Here is an 18485-nt window from a genome sequence, read left to right as displayed (position 1 = left end):
TATAGAAAAGTATAATTACCAAATTTTAAGACCTTTATAGTTTATGGCAAGGGTTTTTCTGAGATGTTCATACTGATGGCCTAACCTCAGGATAAGCCTGTGATGGGTGGGGGAGCGACTCCTGGCACTTCTGTCGATCAGCTGTTTGAGGAGGCCGCAGCTTACCAAGCACAATGCTGCCCATTGGATAACGACTATGCTTGGTGTCGCAAGGAACTGAGCTGACCAAGGAAAAGGCCATCAATATGAAAATCTTGGCAAACCCCTTTAAAGTTATTCAACAGATGTACCTGCTGAAAGGTACCCCTAGGAGGAATTGATGGCACCATCCAAAAGTGAATGTGAAGAATGCAGATACAGGGCTAAATGCTCATAGCTCCATGTGGCCACAAGCATGGAACTTGCATGCCAAAAGTGGTCATATCCACATGGTGCCTCTTGGCCAAGAAGAATCACATCCGTAAGTGTTTTGCGGATCCTCAAAAAACGGACGCCTGCAATGTGCGATCCGCAATTTGCGGACCGCACATCACAGACACTATAATAGAAAATGCCTTTTCTGGTCCGCAATTGCGGACAAGAATAGGACATGTTCTATTTTTTTCAGGAATGGAATTGCGGAACCCGGAAAAAACTGATGTGAATCCTGAAAATGCGGATCTGCATCCATTCCAGCCCCATTGAAAGTGAACAGGTCTGCAAATTGCGGAACGAATGCGGACCCAAATTACGGACGTGTGAGTGGACCCCTAAACAGTAGCCTGACACCCTAGCACCCTCTGAAACACATTATACTTTTTTCCTATCTACTGGTAAACATTTTTAAGGCCTCATGCACACGACCGATGTTTGGGTCCGCATCCGTTTCGGCGGCTCGGATGCGGACCCATTCACTTTAATGGGGCCGCAAAAGATGCGGACAAGAATAGGCATTTATATTGCGCCCATTCTGCAAATTGCGGAAGTTAACATGGGCGGCTTCTGTTTTTTGTGGAGCCGCGGTTTGCGGACCGCAAAAAACGTCACGGTCATGTGCATGAGGCCTAAGAGTTGGCAGAAATTGAACCACTTTGACACTTCTCTCCATGAGGCACCTCGTGATTGCCATGCTTGGAAACTAGTATTTTAAGCCCAAAAATTGATATATATATTTTTTAAATAGATTTAGGCCCCTTGCAGACGAACGATGCGGATTAGGTCTGGGTGCATTCAGGAAAACTCTCATCATTTTGCAAGCAAGTTCAGTCAGTTTTGTCTGCGATTGCGTTCAGTGGTTCTGTTTTTATAGCGCGGGTAAAATGCTGATTGATGCGTTTTTCACGTGCGTGATAAAAAACTGAATGTTTACAAACAACATCTCTTAGCAACCATCAGTGAAAAACGCATCGCATCTGCACTTGCCTGCGGATGCAATGCGTTGTTCACGCAGCCCCATTCACTTTATGGGGCTAGCGTTGCGTGAAAAACGCTGAATATAGAACATGCTGCGATTTTTACGCAATGCACAAGTGATGCGTGAAAAACAACGCTTATGTACACAGACCCATTGAAATGAATGGGTCTGGATTTCGTGCAGGCGCAATGCGTTCACATTGCATCCGCGTGGAAAACTCGCTCATGTGAAAGGGGCCTTATATTTACAACTGCGCTCTCTCTGCATTATTAAAGTATATGGATGTCATTGAAGAAGGTGCCCCACTCAGGACCCTTTCCTGTGTTCCAGAACCTAACCGGCGTGTTCATGCATTACATGACCAGCATTCATTTTAATGGCTGCCATCTAATATCACATTTCCCTGCAGTTGACTATAGGTTCCCCTGGTGATCAGCTGATCAATGCACTAACTTATTCTAACCCATTTAAAAGCCAGTGTTTTGTTTTGTTTTTGTGGGGGGGATAGTGTTCAGACAGGCACTTTATGGGTCAGTGATGCAGCTATTTATTTACGCTGGGTTCAGACCTGAGCATACCTGAACGTACGCTCTGTATGCGCGATTGTACGGGCGTTTGCAATCGCCATTTTAAAGCATTTGCGATCATTTTAGCTGAGCAGCCTATTTTTTTCTGCACTTCTTTATATGTTTTCTCCTTTCCAATCAACTTTTTAATCACGCTACGCTGTTCTTCTGAACAATGTCTAGAACGACCCATTTTACTCCAAATTTCTGAGAGAAATGCACTGTAACCAGCATGTACAACATTTGCTGCCTTCCTTCCTTAACATCCTAAGGACACAGGGTGTACAGGTACACCATGATGTCCCTTTACTTTAGGACACAGGGCGTGCGAGCGGTGATCGGAACTGGGTGCCTGCTGAAATCAAGCACCCTGGGTCAATGCCAAGACCCCCCCCCCCCCCCCCCGTATCGGCGATCGCTGCGGATTAACCCCTTCTATGCCACTGACCGCGGCATAGAAGGGGTTTGTGTTTGAGTGAGCCCATCGAGTCCCTGCGCTGCTGTCGCGGGGACTCGATGTCTCAGAAGGGAGCCGGATGCATTGCACGGCATTGGGAAATGCCTTCTTCGGGTGCCGAGGAGATCCAGCCCCAGGCTGAGTCTCCTAGGCAACCTGTTAATGTATGACTCAGTGTCATACGCTAACAGGCAATGCATTACAATACAGATGTATTGTAATGCATTGCAGAGGGGATTAGACCCCCAAAAGTGAACATCAGAAATAAAGTAAAGGAAAAAAATGGTTTTAATAAAATTTATAAAGTAATAAAATGACTAAAACATGATTTAATGAAGTAAAAAAAGAAAAGGAAAACACCCCTTTCCCCTTATTTTATAATAAAAACAGGGGGGAAAAAACACACATATTAGGTTTTGCTGCGTTCGTAATGACCGGCTCTAAAAAAAATATCACATGATCCACCCTGTCTGATAAATACCATAAAAAAATAAATATAAAAACGGTGAAAAAAATGCCATTTTTGTTACCTTACATCACAAAAAGTGCAACACCAAATGATCAAAAAGGCGTATGCCCCCCAAAATAGTACCAATCTAACCATCCCCTCATCCCGCAAAAAATGAGCCCCTACCTAAGACAAAAAAAAAAAAAAAAAAACTATGGCTCAGAATATGGAGACACTAAAACACGGGTGTCAAACACAAGGCCCGCGGGCCGAATCCGGCCCGCCAGACCTCGTCATGTGGCCCGCATAGCCACCGCCGGCCGCCAGCCTTCACCTTTTATTATCACTTCCTTCAGGCGGCCCCTGCAGGAAGTGATAAATCGCATAAGGAGCGCTGTGTATTACCGGTGCTTACAACTACAAGCGCTCGCCGAGAGGAGGGAGGAGGCAGGCTGGGAGGATGGGCGCTGGCAGTGTGAGTCATACGTCACGCGCCTGCGCCGCCCACTTTATGAATGAAGCAGGCGGCGTGGGCGCATGACGTATGACTCACACTGCCAGCGCCTGTCCTCCCGGCCTACCTTCTGCCTCCTCCCTCCTCTTGGCGAGCGCTTGTAGTTGTAAGTACCGGTAATACACAGCGCTCCTTATGCGATTATATACATACGGTAACCATTAACTATTAGAGATACGATTATACAGTGAGCGGGGCCCGTGTAGTAGAATAGTCACTGCAAGGGCCACGCTGTCATTATAAAAGCAGATGCCGGCCCCTAGCCCGTGTATTGAGGGTCATTCACTACAGGGACACTTATGGAGGGGATCTGTGGATGACACATAGCATAAGATGCTTTATATGTGTCACCCACAGATCCCCCCATAACTGTCACCCACAGATCCCCCATAAGAGCCACCCACAGATCCCCCATGAGTGTCACCCACAGATCCCCCATAAGTGTCACCCACAGATCCCCCATAAGTGTCACCCACAGATCCCCCATAAGTCCGATACAACCGGCCCTTTGAGGGTGACCAAACTGCTGATGCGGCCCCCGATGAATTTGAGTTCGACACCCCTGCACTAAAACATCATTTTTTTTGTTTAAAAAATGCTGGAATTGTGTAAAACTTAAGTACTGGTAAATAAAAAAAAGTATACATATTAGGTATCGCCGCTTCCATAAGAACTTGCTCTATAAAAATATCACATGACCCAACCCCTCAGGTGAATACTGTAAAGAAAATTAAATAAAAACGGTGTAAAAAAAAGCTATTTTTTGTCACCTTACATCATAAAAAGTGTAATAGCAAGCGATCAAAAAGTCATACGCACCCCAAAATAGTGCCAATCAAACCACCATCTCATTCCGCAAAAAATGAGACCCTACCTAAGATAATCGCCTAAAAACTGAAAAAAACTATGCCTCTCAGAATATGGAGACACTAAAACATAAATTATTTTGTTTCAAAAATAAAATCATTGTGTAAAACTTACATAAATAAAAAAAAGTAGACATATTAGGTATCGCTGCGTCTGTAGTAACCTGCTCTATAAAAATATCACATGACCTAACTCCTCAGGTGAATACCGTAAAAAAAAAATGTGTAAAAAAAAAAGCCTTTTTTTGTCACCTTACATCAGAAAAAGTGTAATAGCAAGCGATCAAAAAGTCATACACACCCCAAAATAGTGCCAATCAAACCGTCATCTCATCCTGAAAAAAATTAGCCCCAACACAAGACAGTTGCCCAAAAATAAATAAAACTATGGCTTTCAGAATGTGGAGACACTAAAGAATCATATTTTTTTTTAATGCTTTGTTATGTAAAACTGAAACAAATAACCCCAAAAAGTTGTCATATTTGGTATTGTCACATCCGTAACAACCTTCTCTATAAAAATACCACATAATCTAACCTGTCAGATGAATGTTGTAAATAATAAAAAAATTTAAACAGTGCCAAAACTGCTATTTCTTGTTACCTTGCCTCACAAAAAGTGTAATATAGAGAAACCAAAAATCATATGTACCCTAAAATAGTACCAACAAAACTGCCACCCTATCCAGTAGTTTCTAAAATGGGGTTACTTTTTTGGAGTTTCTACTCTAGGGGTGCATCAGGGGGGCTTCAAATGGGACATGGCAGCTTAAAATTATCCCAGTGAAATCTGCTTTCCAAAAACCATATGGTGTTCCTTTCCTTCTGCGCCCTGCCGTGTGCCCGTACAGAGGTTTACGACCACATATGGGGTGTTTCTGTAAACTACAAAATCAGGGCCATAAATACTGAGTTTTGTTTGGCTGTTAACCCTTGCTTTGTAACTGGAAAAAAATTATTAAAATGGAAATCTGCCAAAAAAGTCAAATTCTGAAATTTTATCTCTATTTTCCATTAATTCTTGTGGAACACCTAAAGGGTTAACAAAGTTTGTCAAATTAGTTTTGAATACCTTGCGGGGTGTAGTTTCTAAAATGGGGTCACTTTTTTGGAGTTTCTACTCTAGGGGTGCATCAGGGGAGCTTCAAATAGGACATGGTGTCAACAAACCAGTCCAGCAAAATCTGCCCTCCAAAAACCGTATGGCATTCCTTTCCTTCTGCACCTTGCCGTGTGCCCGTACCGCAGTTTATGACCACAAATGGGGTGTTTCTGTAAACTACAGAATCAGGGCAATAAATATTGAGTTTTGTTTGGCTGTTAACCCTTGCTTCGTAACTGGAAAAAAAATATTAAAATGGAAAATCTGCCAAAAAAGTTTCCATTAATTCTTGTGGAACACCTAAATGGTTAACAAAGTTTGTAAAATCAGTTTTGAATACCTTGAGGAGTGTTGTTTGTAAAATGGGGTCTTTTTTGGGTGGTTTCTATTATGTAAGCCTCACAAAGTGATTTCAGACCTGAACTGGTTCTTTTAAAAGTGGGTTTTGGAAATTTTCTGAAAAATTTCAAGATTTGTTTCTAAACTTCTAAGCCTTCTAAAGTCCCCAAAAAATAAAATGGCATTCACAAAATGATCCAAACATGAAGTAGACATATGGGGAATGTAAAGTAATAACTATTTTGGAGATATTACTATCTATTATAAAAGTAGAGAAATTGAAATTTGGAAATTTGCAAATTTTAAAATTTTGGGCGTAAATTCGTTTTTTTTTTATATATATAAAAATGAATTTTTTTTTACTCAATTTTACCACTGTCATAAAGTACAATATGTGACAAGAAAAAGTCTCAGAATGGCCTGGATAAGTAAAAGTGTTTTAAAGTTATTACCACATAAAGTGACATGTCAGATTTGAAAACAAATGTCCTGGTCCTTAACCCCTTCACGCTCGATGACGTACATGTACATTTTCAGGTGTGTGTTTAAAGATGGCACCCACTCCTGCCCGCTGCGGGCGCCATAGCCGCAGGTGGCCGTCTGCTTCTTATAGCAGAAACCCGCGGCTAAAGTCTGCAACCGGCAGTAATGCCAATCGCGGACATTTAACCCCTCAGATGCCGTGGTCAATCCTGACCACGGCATCTGAGCGCGCTGAAAACCAAAAGCTTTCACTTCCGATTGTGCTCCGGCTTCCTCGTGTGGCGATCGGAGCAGCTGGAATGTGTATGCAGCAGCCCTGTCTTTATGAATGACAGGAGGCTGCTGCATAGTATTTCCTATGGAGTTTAAAGGGAACCTGTCACCGGGATTTTGTGTATAGAGCTGAGGACATGGGTTGCTATATGGCCGCTAGCACATCTGCAATACCCAGTCCCCATAGCTCTCTGTGCTTTAATCAGGTACAGGACTGATCTAAGGTCAATTTACATATGTATCAAATAGTTTTTTTTACACAATAAAACACAATAAAAGCACACAGAACTATGGGGACTGGGTATTGCGGATGTGCTAGCGACCATCTAGCAACCCATGTCCTCAGCTCTATACATAAAATCCCGGTGACAGGTTCCCATAAAAATTCAAATCACCCCCCTTTTCCCAAAATAAAAATAAAAGAACTAAAAAAATACACAACATGGGTGTCGCAATAGGCAAAAATGCCCATAGTATAAAAATATATCCCCCATACGGCAAACAGCAAAATGGTAAAAAGCGGCCAAATGGCCAATTCGCAGTTTTTGGTGGCTTCATTTTCTCCAATTTTTTTTTTATAAAAAGTGATCAAACAGTCATACACACCCCAGAATGGTATCAATAAAAAGTTCAGATCGCCCCGCAAAAAATGCGCCCCCATACAGCGCCGTACACATTATTACAAAAAAGTTATAGGGGTCAAAATGTGGCGACAAAAAATTAAAACTTATTTTTTTTCCCCACTTTTAATTTTTTTTATCACTATCAAAACGCAGGAAAAACTATATATATATATATATATATATATATATATATATAAGGTATTGCCAAAATTCATACTGACCTGTAGAATAAGGCTCCATTCACACATCCGCAATTCCATTCCGCATACATTTCTATGGGTCCGCAATTCCGTTCCTGAAAAAAATAGAACATGTTCTATTCTTGTCCGCAATAGCGGACAAGAATAGGCATATTCTCTTAGTGCCGGCATATTCTCTTAGTGCCGGCAATGTGTGGTCCGCAAAATGCGGAACGCACATTGCCGCTGTCCGTGTTTTGCGGATTCGTGTGAATGGGCCCTCTAAGTAACAGGTCAGTTTTATCGCACATCGAACGTAAATAAAAAACCCGTAAAACTGTGGTGAAATTGCATTTTTTTTTGCAATTTCACCCCATTTGGAATTTTTTTCCCGCTTCCCACTACATCATATGCAATATTAAATTATGGCGTTGGAAAGTACAACTTGTCCCGCAAAAAACAAGCCCTCATATGACTATGTGAACAGACAAATAAAAAAGTTATCGCTCTGGGAAGGCATGGAACGCAAAAAAGAAAAAACGCAGGGAGTTAAAGGGTTAAGGTGAAATATAGCAAGGTCCTGAAGGGGTTAATATGTATTTGTTTAAGTTTTCTTGTTTCTTAATAAATTTATTTTAAAAGAAAGAGATAGGACACGTCCTATCTTTTGTGGCGCGGAGGCACATACTCATTAGCCCTTCTGCAATACTGGCACGGCAGCACCACGGTTGCGTGAACGTGGCCATAGTCCTCATGCACACGACCATAATTTGTATGCGCGTCTGGTCCCCTTTTTCGGTCCGCACACAGTCCCATTCATTTCTATGGGTCTGCAAAAAGAAAATAACAGACCACACATGGATGTCATCCCGGTGCTGTCCGGATCTGTGGGTCCAATCTGCAAAAAGATAGAACATTTCTGGTCCGCATTAAAGTCAATAGGTCTGCAAAAAAAAAGATGCAACACGGACGTCAGGTGTGCATGAGGCCTTAGCGTACATTCAGATGGTAAAAATACACAGCAGAAACATTCAATGGGGGAGATTTATCACAACTGGTGTAAAAGTAGAACTGGCTTAGTTGCCCATAGCAACCAATCAGATTCCACCTTTCATTTTTCAGCGCTCCTTTGGAAAATGAAAGATGAAATCTGATTGGTTGCTATGGGCAACAAAACCCGTTTTCCTTAGCACCAAATGTGTATTTGCCGCAGAATCCTTTGCAGTCTTCTGACTCTCCCTTCTCAAATGGCAAGTGTGCATCAGAACTGGTGACTGCTCTGAGGAAAGGAGAGACCTCTCCATATTTCTATTACTAAGTATACGGGTTATTCGGACTCATGTGAACCTCATAACATAGAAAAGGAGTCATTGGGAAGATGAGTCCAAAAGGGAGACACCATGTAAGCACTCCTCCCGTCTATTCCATGTTACGGAATCCAACCCTTGCCACTAACAAAAATGGCGTCCTCGGTATCCAGGGGCAGGGTCCACTACCAGCCAATCACCACAGAGATGTCAACTATGTCTCCTAGCGTTGTTAGTCACGTGTCTAACATCTCGGGCCTAGCTCCGCCCACGGAAGGGAGTGTGGAGGTAAAAAACATAACCAAAACAAACGTGATAAAGTTGTCAGCGAGACGGAATGGAGGAGCCGGGAGGAGCGGGGGCAGGTAAGAGCCGGTGTGTTGTCGGTCTCACGTGATGACATCACAGGGGTCCGCAGGTGCTGGGCGTCCTGATTGCGTAGCTGTACTTGCACTTCATGCAGAATTGTAATATATGGGGCATGGTGACCACCCCACAAGGACAGAGGATCTGCTTATTATATGAGGGTCTTATTGTACAGTATTTTTGTCCTGAGGTTCTGATCAGGGGAGTAACAAGGACCTATGGGGCCCATAGTGACACTTAAAATGGGGCCCCACACCACCATGGATATGAGAAGCTTACGATTAAGTTGGGATAATGCACACAGTGATGTCACAATGGTGGAAAGTGACATCACTAGCACAGTGTTCACAGCAATCAGGCTCACAGTGATATCACAATAGCATGATAGTGTGCATGGCGATGTACAGAAATAATGCAGAAAGTAACGCGCTCTTCCATTGGCCATGTACATCACAAACTGCACAGGTCTGAGTGGAGATGGGCCTCATAGTCCACAGTCCTGAGGTGCTGGGGCGACCTTGGAATCATCAATCTATGATGTCACCACTGTCTTGCTTACTGTGCTGTAATGGCTATGGATTGTCACCTGGCCTTACGTGTGACTAGTATAACGATGTCATCGTTATAGTCATGAGTATGCGGTCTGCGCATACTTTGCATAGCAAGAATCCTGGATATGTCGTGTACAGGGATGAAAGATTTATTTGATATTTCATTGTAAATAAAATGAATTTCTTTTCTTACTTCTTTTGTGATGTCATCCAAGCTCTTCAGGGTGTATTCACACATGGCAGGGTAGTTGGAGGATCATCAGTTAAAGGGAGTCTGTCACCTACATAACATGTTTTAAACTCATGATATAGCTCTGTGGGAGGCAGATCCATAACACTGATGGTACCCATGTTTAGTTTTTCAGAGCCTCCAAAGTACCTAAAATGAAGTTTTAAAAATATGCAAATTGCCTATCGCAAGTGCCCAGGGGCAGAGAGTGTGCTGCAAGTGCCCAGTGCTCCCCGCCTTACTTGCTCCTGACTCCTCCCCTCTGTATCGTCCGGCCAGCCCTGTATCCTTGCTGGGTCATTTTCGTCTCCATTCATGTGGGCTCGGCTATGTTCAGAAGTCTTATTGAAGTGAATTGGAAGCGCACTGCGCAAGTGTGGCCACCGCTACATTGACTTCTATGGGGCAGATGGAAATAGACGAGCCAGGGCTCAGCAATCTTTGGCAGTCCCCTAGTAAAGGAAACACTGTACATACTGTAAGTTAAAAGCATTTAGGTGTTAAAGTTGGTCTATCGTCCGACATGTTCATCTGTTGTCACCAGTACACATACATACTGGGGGACATTTATCAAAACTGGGGCTTAGTTGCCCATAGCAACCAGTCAGATTCCATGTTTCATTTTTCAAAACTCCTTTGGTTGGTTTAGGCAACTAAGCCCGTTTTCCTTAGCACCAGTTTTGGTAAGAGTCCTCTCGCGGCTCTGCTGAAAATCCATTTGATATAATATGTATTTAGCTTGGCGTGAAATATTCAGAACTTCACATGAGGAAATGTGATCATTGTAGAACAAGGAGGGTGAATAATCTGATGATGTGTGAAGGAAGCTACTGAGATCTGTCAGCAAAGCACAATCTGTCTTGTAGGTTATGACAGACCTCCTTTGTTCTTCCAGTCCCTGACTATGGGTGCTCGTGGTATAGTGCTCCCTTCCACACAACCATTCATGCCCACCGATGCCGCCACCACAAATACTGGCGTGCATATGCAGCCGCGCCTACTTGTCAAATGGGATGCAAAAAGGGACTTCTGGCTCAAAGCAGGTTCTGTGGGGGTCAGTGTGAAGGAGAGGTCTGGTGCTGTTTCATTAGTAAATCTGATTTATTGTTGAATTTTCAGCTATACCCCCCAAACAGGGGGCTAAGCGCAGTGGATTCTCCTTTTTGGCAAATTTGTTAGAAAGAAATCTGTCTAAAATGCAGCATTGTTCACCAAAATTGTGTCAGGATTGGATGCCAAACATGACAGAATTCAGATGCATGTTGGCTGATTTATGATGCCGCTTATCGTCGCTTTTTTAACCTGTGGACCGTCTGTTGACTGTAAACATCCGGGCTGTCTGCACTGAACTCTACAAGGACCTCCTGAACATCCTTGCAAATTAGCAGCTAGATGGAGATTGTGCAACTACGGGAGCGACAGCCAGGGGCGGACTGGCCATAGACTTTACAGGGAAACATTCTGGTGGGTCGGTGCCCTAACGGGCTGCCTAAGTGCTTCTCACAGCTGCAAGCCAGGTAAGTAATCTGATGCTCCTAGAGTTAGTTAAAGGGGTTGTCCGGGTTCAGAGCTGAACCCGGACATACCCTTATTTTCACCCCGGCAGCCCTCCTGAGCCTGGCATCGGAGCATCTCATGCTCCGATGCGCTCCCGTGCCCTGCGCTAGATCGCGCAGGGCACAGGCTCTTGTGTTTTCAATAACACACTGCCGGGCGGTAACTTCCGCCCAGCAGTGTGTTCGGTGACGTCACCGGCTCTGAGGGGCGGGCTTTAGCTCTGCCCTAGCCGTTTTACTGGCTAGGGCAGAGCCAAATCCCGCCCATCAGTGCCGGTGACGTCACCGGGGTTCCTGTCAGCCCCATAGAGAGCCCCGGTACGTCACCGGAACTCAGAAAAATGCCTTTGCCCTGCGCGATTTAGCGCAGGGCAAAGGAGAGCATCGGAGCATGAACTGCTCCGATGCTCATGTCAGGGGGGCTGCCTGGGTGAAAATGGAGGGATGTCCAGGTTCAGCTCTGAACCTGGACAACCCCTTTAATTGGGTTATCCCCCCTCCCCTATCAGCTGCTAGAAGAGACCATTGTTCCGTGAGCGTTGCGGCCTCTTCCTAGTCACATGGCCTAGTTGCAGCTCAGTCAATGGGGCTGAGTTGTAGCACTAAGCACTGTCATTATACAATGTACCCCTTTAATGCTGGCAGTGTTAAGTACCCAGGTACCACAGGGGTCCTTCTGACTCCTGAATTCAACTGTGTTGTCATCCTGAAGAAACTGGAGTAGAAGGACAGAATGTATCAGCTGGCACTAACAACCACAGAGGAGCAACTTCTGGGGAGATAGTTTGTGCCGCTGGGGCATTATTTTGTGCTGTACTGTGGTATTTGGCCCTGTTGGAGCAGCACGTTGTGCCACGCCATGGTATTTGTCTCTACTGGGGCGGTATTTTGTGCTGCAATATGGTATTGCTGGCTCCTCCTAAGGCCTCTTTCACACTACAGTTTTTTGCGTTCCGTATACGGTCCGTTTTTTGCATTCCGTATACGGTCCGTATACGGAACCATTCATTTCAATGGTTCCGCAAAAAAACGGAATGTGTTCCGTATGCATTCCGTTTCCGTATTTCCGTTTTTCCGTTCCGTTGAAAAGATAGAACATGTCCTATATTTGGCTGCAAATCACAGTCCGTGGCTCCATTCAAGTCAATGGGTCCGCAAAAAAAACGGAACACATACGGAAATGCATCCGTATGTCTTCCGTTTCCGTTCCGTTTTTTGCGGAACCATCTATTGAAAATGTTATGCCCAGCCCAATTTTTTATATGAAATTACTGTATACTGTATTTGCCATACGGAAAAACGGAACGGAACAACGGAACGGAAACGGAACCACAACGGAAGCAAAAAACGGAACAACGGATCCGTGAAAAACGGAACGCAAAACACTGAATTCAACATACTGTAGTGTGAAAGAGGCCTAATTGTGTTGGCCTTGGCTACTTGTATTAGCCTTGCCTTCTGTCAATTTGGACCTCCCTACAAAATGGGGCCACTTTTACTCTTTTTTTTCAGGGCCACTTTAGTTCACAGTCTGCCCTGGTGACAGCAGGGCTATCCATAGAGAAGGCAGGTATGTATATTTTACCGTGCCTGCCTTCCCCATCGCTGTATACACAGAGCTCCATGAGCACTGTATACACAGATCAGGAAGTGGCAATGTCCCTTTCTGCTCCGGTCCTAGCGATCTGTATGAGTTGTTGGGTCTTAGCAGATTCAGATCAGCTCTGCAGTGAGGCTTCACAGCTTTGTAAAGCAATAAAATAATAAATGAATGTTAAATACCCCCAAATATCTTGTATGACCTTATGGGGCGCAAAGGGTAACCAAAAAAAAAAATGCCACCACAGCTCACACTCCAGCTTCTAGCTCCATCCCAGTGACAGTAAACGATATTTCCTTACAGAAAGGGAACATAATTTAACGCTAGATTCACACAAACGTGTTTTGTGGATCTGCAAAACACGGATATTGGCCCATGTGCGTTCCGCAATTTGCGTACTGCACATGCCGTGGCTATCATAGAAAATGCCTATTCTTGTTTTTTTTTTTTGCGGAGCCGTGACCCAGAGCGACGGATGCGGACTGCACACGGTGTGCTGTCCTCCTCTTTTGTGGCCCCATAAAAATGAATGGGTCTGCACCGGAACGGATGTGGACTCATTCATACGTTCGTGTGAATGTAGCCTAATAAAGTATTTTTTAGTTGCTGCTTTTAAAAAATGTCAATAAAGATTGTTTCTTCCCCTATTTTTTTACATTTTCCCAGGTATAAAAAAATAAAAATAAAATTGAAATAACCCAGCCCCCTTTCAGCAGTAGCTCTGCACCGTCCATACTCCTGGATCTTCTGTACGTGATCTTTATTGCTCTCTACACTTTCCTTATTATACCATCTTGAGGATATTCAGTACTAGGGCTGGGCTATTTTGCTAAAAAAAAAAAAATTCACATAAAGACGTTAATGGCTAATGGCTATGTACACTTTCGGGGGCAATTATTTTATGATTGCATACTAAGAAAGAAATCAAAAAGAGCGGACGGCACTGCTCGGTCACTCCTCACGCAATGGGACGTCCTCCGATACCCAGTCACACACAGTGTTAGTGGTGCTCAGCCAAAAGACCAGACAACTTGCGTAACTCTTGATTTTAGAAAATACAAGTAGACGGCACTCGCCACTGTCAGAAGTTTCTTCTTTATTCCTCCATATAGGTACAAACATACATAGGGCTGGGGCAGATACACATGTCTCGGAAAGCTAGACTGCAGCGACGGCCGTTTTGCGCAACCGCGCTTCTTTTGGCTACTGAGTCATGGCGTCGATACACACCTACTTAAAGGCGTCATCCCGCATGGTTGTCATAGCAACCACCAACGCTCTCACCTCCTTAAAGTGCAAGACATACAATTAAAGCCAATAACGGAGGATGAATTGTCATATGAAGACACTAAGATTATTCCTTTCATTCAGGCCCAGGGGACCCATAGCATCGGTACGGATTACCCACCTGGACTCCTTTTGGAGAGGTAGACGATGCCTATCGCCTCCTCTTGACGACACAGGAACCAGTTCCAAACCTGCAAAACTAAGGCAATTAACATTACCTCCATGCATACGACGCATGTGGTCAATAAGCCGGGGGCATCCCTTGCCTGTTTTCTCTGAGTTAAGGTGTTCCCTAAACCTTTTAAACATAGGACTGATGGTTTTCCCACATAGAAAGACCCACATCGGCATAAGACCACATAAGAAGTCTTGCAGGTAATGAACTGGTTAATCCTGCGTCCAACCTCTCCGAACACAAGGTATTTCTTCTGGTGGTTATACTTGCAGAATGAGCAGTCCCCGCATTTAAATTTACCTGCAGGCTTGCTGCTTGTTAGCCAGTCTGCCGTCCTATCATCGATAAAGCGGCTGGTGACTAAAGTGTCCATGATTGTATGACACCTCTTAAAGGCCAAAAGGGGTTTCCTCTCTGTGTACTCCTTAAGACTCTGCTCATTTCTTAAAATATCCCAATTGTTGTGAATCACCCGTTTTATAAGATCTGAAACAGGACTAAACTTAAACAAAAAAAACTAACCTATCACCGCTATCCTTGTTATCCCTCTCTGATTTACTCCTGGCCAATAATTTCTCCTGCGTGTGTTGGTATGCTCTACTCAGGGATAAATTAGGCTACTTTCACACTAGCGTTCGTCGGTCCGCTCGTGAGCTCCGTTTGAAGGGGCTCACGAGCGGACCCGAACGCAGCCGTCCAGCCCTGATGCAGTCTGAATGGAGCGGATCCGCTCAGACTGCATCAGTCTGGCGGCGTTCAGCCTCCGCTCCGCTCGCCTCCGCACGGACAGGGTGTCCGCCTGGCCGTGCGGAGGCGTGCGGATCCGTCCAGACTTACAATGTAAGTCAATGGGGACGGATCCGTTTGAAGATGCCACAATATGGCTCAATCTTCAGGCGGATCCGTCCCCCATTGACTTTACATTGAAAGTCTGGACGGATCCGTACGAGGCTATTTTCACACTTAGCTTTTATATGCTAATATAATGCAGACGGATCCGTTCTGAACGGAGCCTCCGTCTGCATTATTATGATCGGATCCGTTCAGAACGGATCCGATCGAACGCTAGTGTGAAAGTAGCCTTAAGATCACTGGGTATATAGCCCCTTCTCAAATATCTCCTTTAATTCAGTAACCTGGTTAATATACCCATCGTTGGTACTATTACCGTAATTCTTCTAAGCCTAATAAACTGTCCATAAGGGACAGATTCCTTTACGCTACGGGGATGAAAGCTCTCGTGGTGCAGAAGGGTGTTAGAGGCAGTAGGCTTACGAAACCCTTCGGTGATTAAAGTATTCTTGCACACCATGACATGAAAATCAAGAAACTCAAGAGACTCCCCTCCAAAATTGAGGGTGAACTTCATGTTCATGTCATTGGTGCAATTAAAAAAGGAGACAGACTTCTTACATTGAGCCTCAGTACCCGACCACACCACAAAAATGTCATCCACGTAGCGTATAAATAGTTGTGTATAGATAAGGTAGGGGTTGTCCACAGAAAAAATATACCTTTCCTCAAACCTTTCGAGATAGATATTCGCAAATGTGCAGGACACCGGAGTGCCCCTCGCGGTGCCATATACAGGTCATTCTAAAAAAATTAGCATATTGTGATAAAGTTCATTATTTTCTGTAATGTACTGATAAACATTAGACTTTCATATATTTTAGATTCATTACACACCAACTGAAGTAGTTCAAGCCTTTTATTGTTTTAATATTGATGATTTTGGCATACAGCTCATGAAAACCCAAATTTCCTATCTAAAAAAATTAGCATATTTCATCCGACCAATAAAAGAAAAGTGTTTTTAATACAAAAAAAGTCAACCTTCAAATAATTATGTTCAGTTCTGCACTCAATACTTGGTCCGGATTCCTTTTGCAGAAATGACTGCTTCAATGCGGCGTGGCATGGAGGCAATCAGCCTGTGGCACTGCTGAGGTGTTATGGAGGCCCAGGATGCTTCGATAGCGGCCTTAAGCTCATCCAGAGTGTTGGGTCTTGCGTCTCTCAACTTTCTCTTCCCAATATCCCACAGATTCTCTATGGGGTTCAGGTCAGGAGAGTTGGCAGGCCAATTGAGCACAGTAATACCATGGTCAGTAAACCATTTACCAGTGGTTTGGGCACTGTGAGCAGGTGCCAGGTCGTGCTGAAAAATGAAATCTTCATCTCCATAAAGCTTTTCAGCAGATGGAAGCATGAAGTGCTCCAAAATCTCCTGATAGCTAGCTGCATTGACCCTGCCCTTGATAAAACACAGTGGACCAACACCAGCAGCTGACATGGCACCACAGACCATCACTGACTGTGGGTACTTGACACTGGACTTCAGGCATTTTGGCATTTCCCTCTCCCCAGTCTTCCTCCAGACTCTGGCACCTTGATATCCGAATGACATGCAAAATTAGCTTTCATCCGAAAAAAGTACTTTGGACCACTGAGCAACAGTCCAGTGCTGCTTCTCTGTAGCCCAGGTCAGGCGCTTCTGCCGCTGTTTCTGGGGAATGCGCCACCTGTAGCCCATTTCCTGCACACGCCTGTACACGGTGGCTCTGGATGTTTCTACTCCAGACTCAGTCCACTGCTTCCGCAGGTCCCCCAAGGTCTGGAATCGGTCCTTCTCCACAATCTTCCTCAGGGTCCGGTCACCTCTTCTCGTTGTGCAGCGTTTTCTGCCACACCTTTTCCTTCCCACAGACTTCCCACTGAGGTGCCTTGATACAGCACTCTGGGAACAGCCTATTCGTTCAGAAATTTCGTTCTGTGTCTTACCCTCTTGCTTGAGGGTGTCAATGATGGCCTTCTGGACAGCAGTCAGGTCGGCAGTCTTACCCCTGATTGCGGTTTTGAGTAATGAACCAGGCTGGGAGTTTTTAAAAGCCTCAGGAATCTTTTGCAGTGTTTAGAGTTAATTAGTTGATTCAGATGATTAGGTTAATAGCTTGTTTAGAGAACCTTTTCATGATATGCTAATTTTTTGAGATAGGAATTTTGGGTTTTCATGAGCTGTATGCCAAAATCATCAATATTAAAACAATAAAAGGCTTGAACTACTTCAGTTGGTGTGTGATGAATCTAAAATATATGAAAGTCTAATGTTTATCAGTACATTACAGAAAATAATGAACTTTATCACAATATGCTAATTTTTTTAGAAGGACCTGTATTTGCCCGAACCACTGGGAACCAAACTTAAAGGTGTTATTAGCTAACACAAATGATGAGCCTTCACCCACAAACTGGCATTTTACTCATTTTGGAATAAAACATATATATTTTTTCAATTGGTCTTTATTAAAAATATTCAGCCGTTCTGTCACAAAGGATTTACGGTTTGTCTAGCTGTGTGAATGGTACTGTCACTTTGTGCCGGTCATCTAATAAATCTTATCTATAAATTACTAAAAGGTCATAAACACTTATTTAACCCCTTAGGGACCCATGACATATAGGTACGGCATGGTTCCCGAGTCCTTAAGGATCCATGACGTACCGGTACGTCATGTGTTGTTCCGATCACCGCCGGACGGTGGGTGGTGATCGGAAAAAGGTGCCTGCTCAAATCATTGAGCAGGCACCTCGGCTAAATGCGCGGGGGGGGGGGGGGGGGGTCCCGTCAATTCAGACCTGCGGTGTGCCACCTGGTGTGGCGGCGGTGGTGCCATCGGGTCCCCATGGGGCTGTGGGGGGGACCCGATGGCATGGAAGGCATCGCGATGCCATCCTGAGGCATCTGCGCTGCCTTCCGGTGACGACCCTGTGAGATCGAGCCCCCTGGATCTCGCAGGCCAGAAGCTGTATGAGTAATACACACTGTATTACTCATACAGCCAATGCATTCCAATACAGTATTGGAATGCATTGTAAAGGATTAGACCCCCAAAAGTTCAAGTCCCAAAGTGTGACAAAAAATAAAGTGAAAAAAAAAAGTTGAAAAAATAAAGTTTCCCCCCCCCCCCCCCCAAAAAATTAAAAGTTTTAATTAAAAATAAACTAAAATGTAATTTTCCCCAAATAAAGTTAAAAAAAAGTATGCAAATTTAGTATTGCCACGTCCGTATCGACCGGCTCTATAAACATATCACATGACCTAACCCCTCAGATGAACACCGTAAAAAATAAAAACTGTGCTAAATAAACAATTTTTTTGTCACCTTAC

The 18485-nt window shown here is 44.1% G+C and overlaps 1 protein-coding gene across 2 annotated transcripts in view; it reads left to right on the top strand.

Moving 5' to 3' along the window:
- Window positions 1-8799: 8799 nt before the first annotated feature.
- Window positions 8800-18485, top strand: part of INPP5K (inositol polyphosphate-5-phosphatase K) — a 99752-nt gene continuing 90066 nt past the window's right edge. For both annotated transcript variants that reach the window (XM_044283867.1, XM_044283866.1), the window contains exon 1: window positions 8800-8915. In XM_044283867.1, coding sequence (XP_044139802.1) covers window positions 8888-8915 — 28 coding nt within the window. In that variant the 5' untranslated portion in view covers window positions 8800-8887. The remainder of the gene's footprint in view (window positions 8916-18485) is intronic.

The sequence above is a fragment of the Bufo gargarizans genome, chromosome 3 (genome assembly GCF_014858855.1).
Source record: "Bufo gargarizans isolate SCDJY-AF-19 chromosome 3, ASM1485885v1, whole genome shotgun sequence".
In the NCBI taxonomy this organism is placed as follows: Eukaryota; Metazoa; Chordata; class Amphibia; order Anura; family Bufonidae; genus Bufo; species Bufo gargarizans.
Note: the sequence above shows the minus strand (reverse complement) of the source record. Positions and strands in the feature narration are given on the sequence as shown.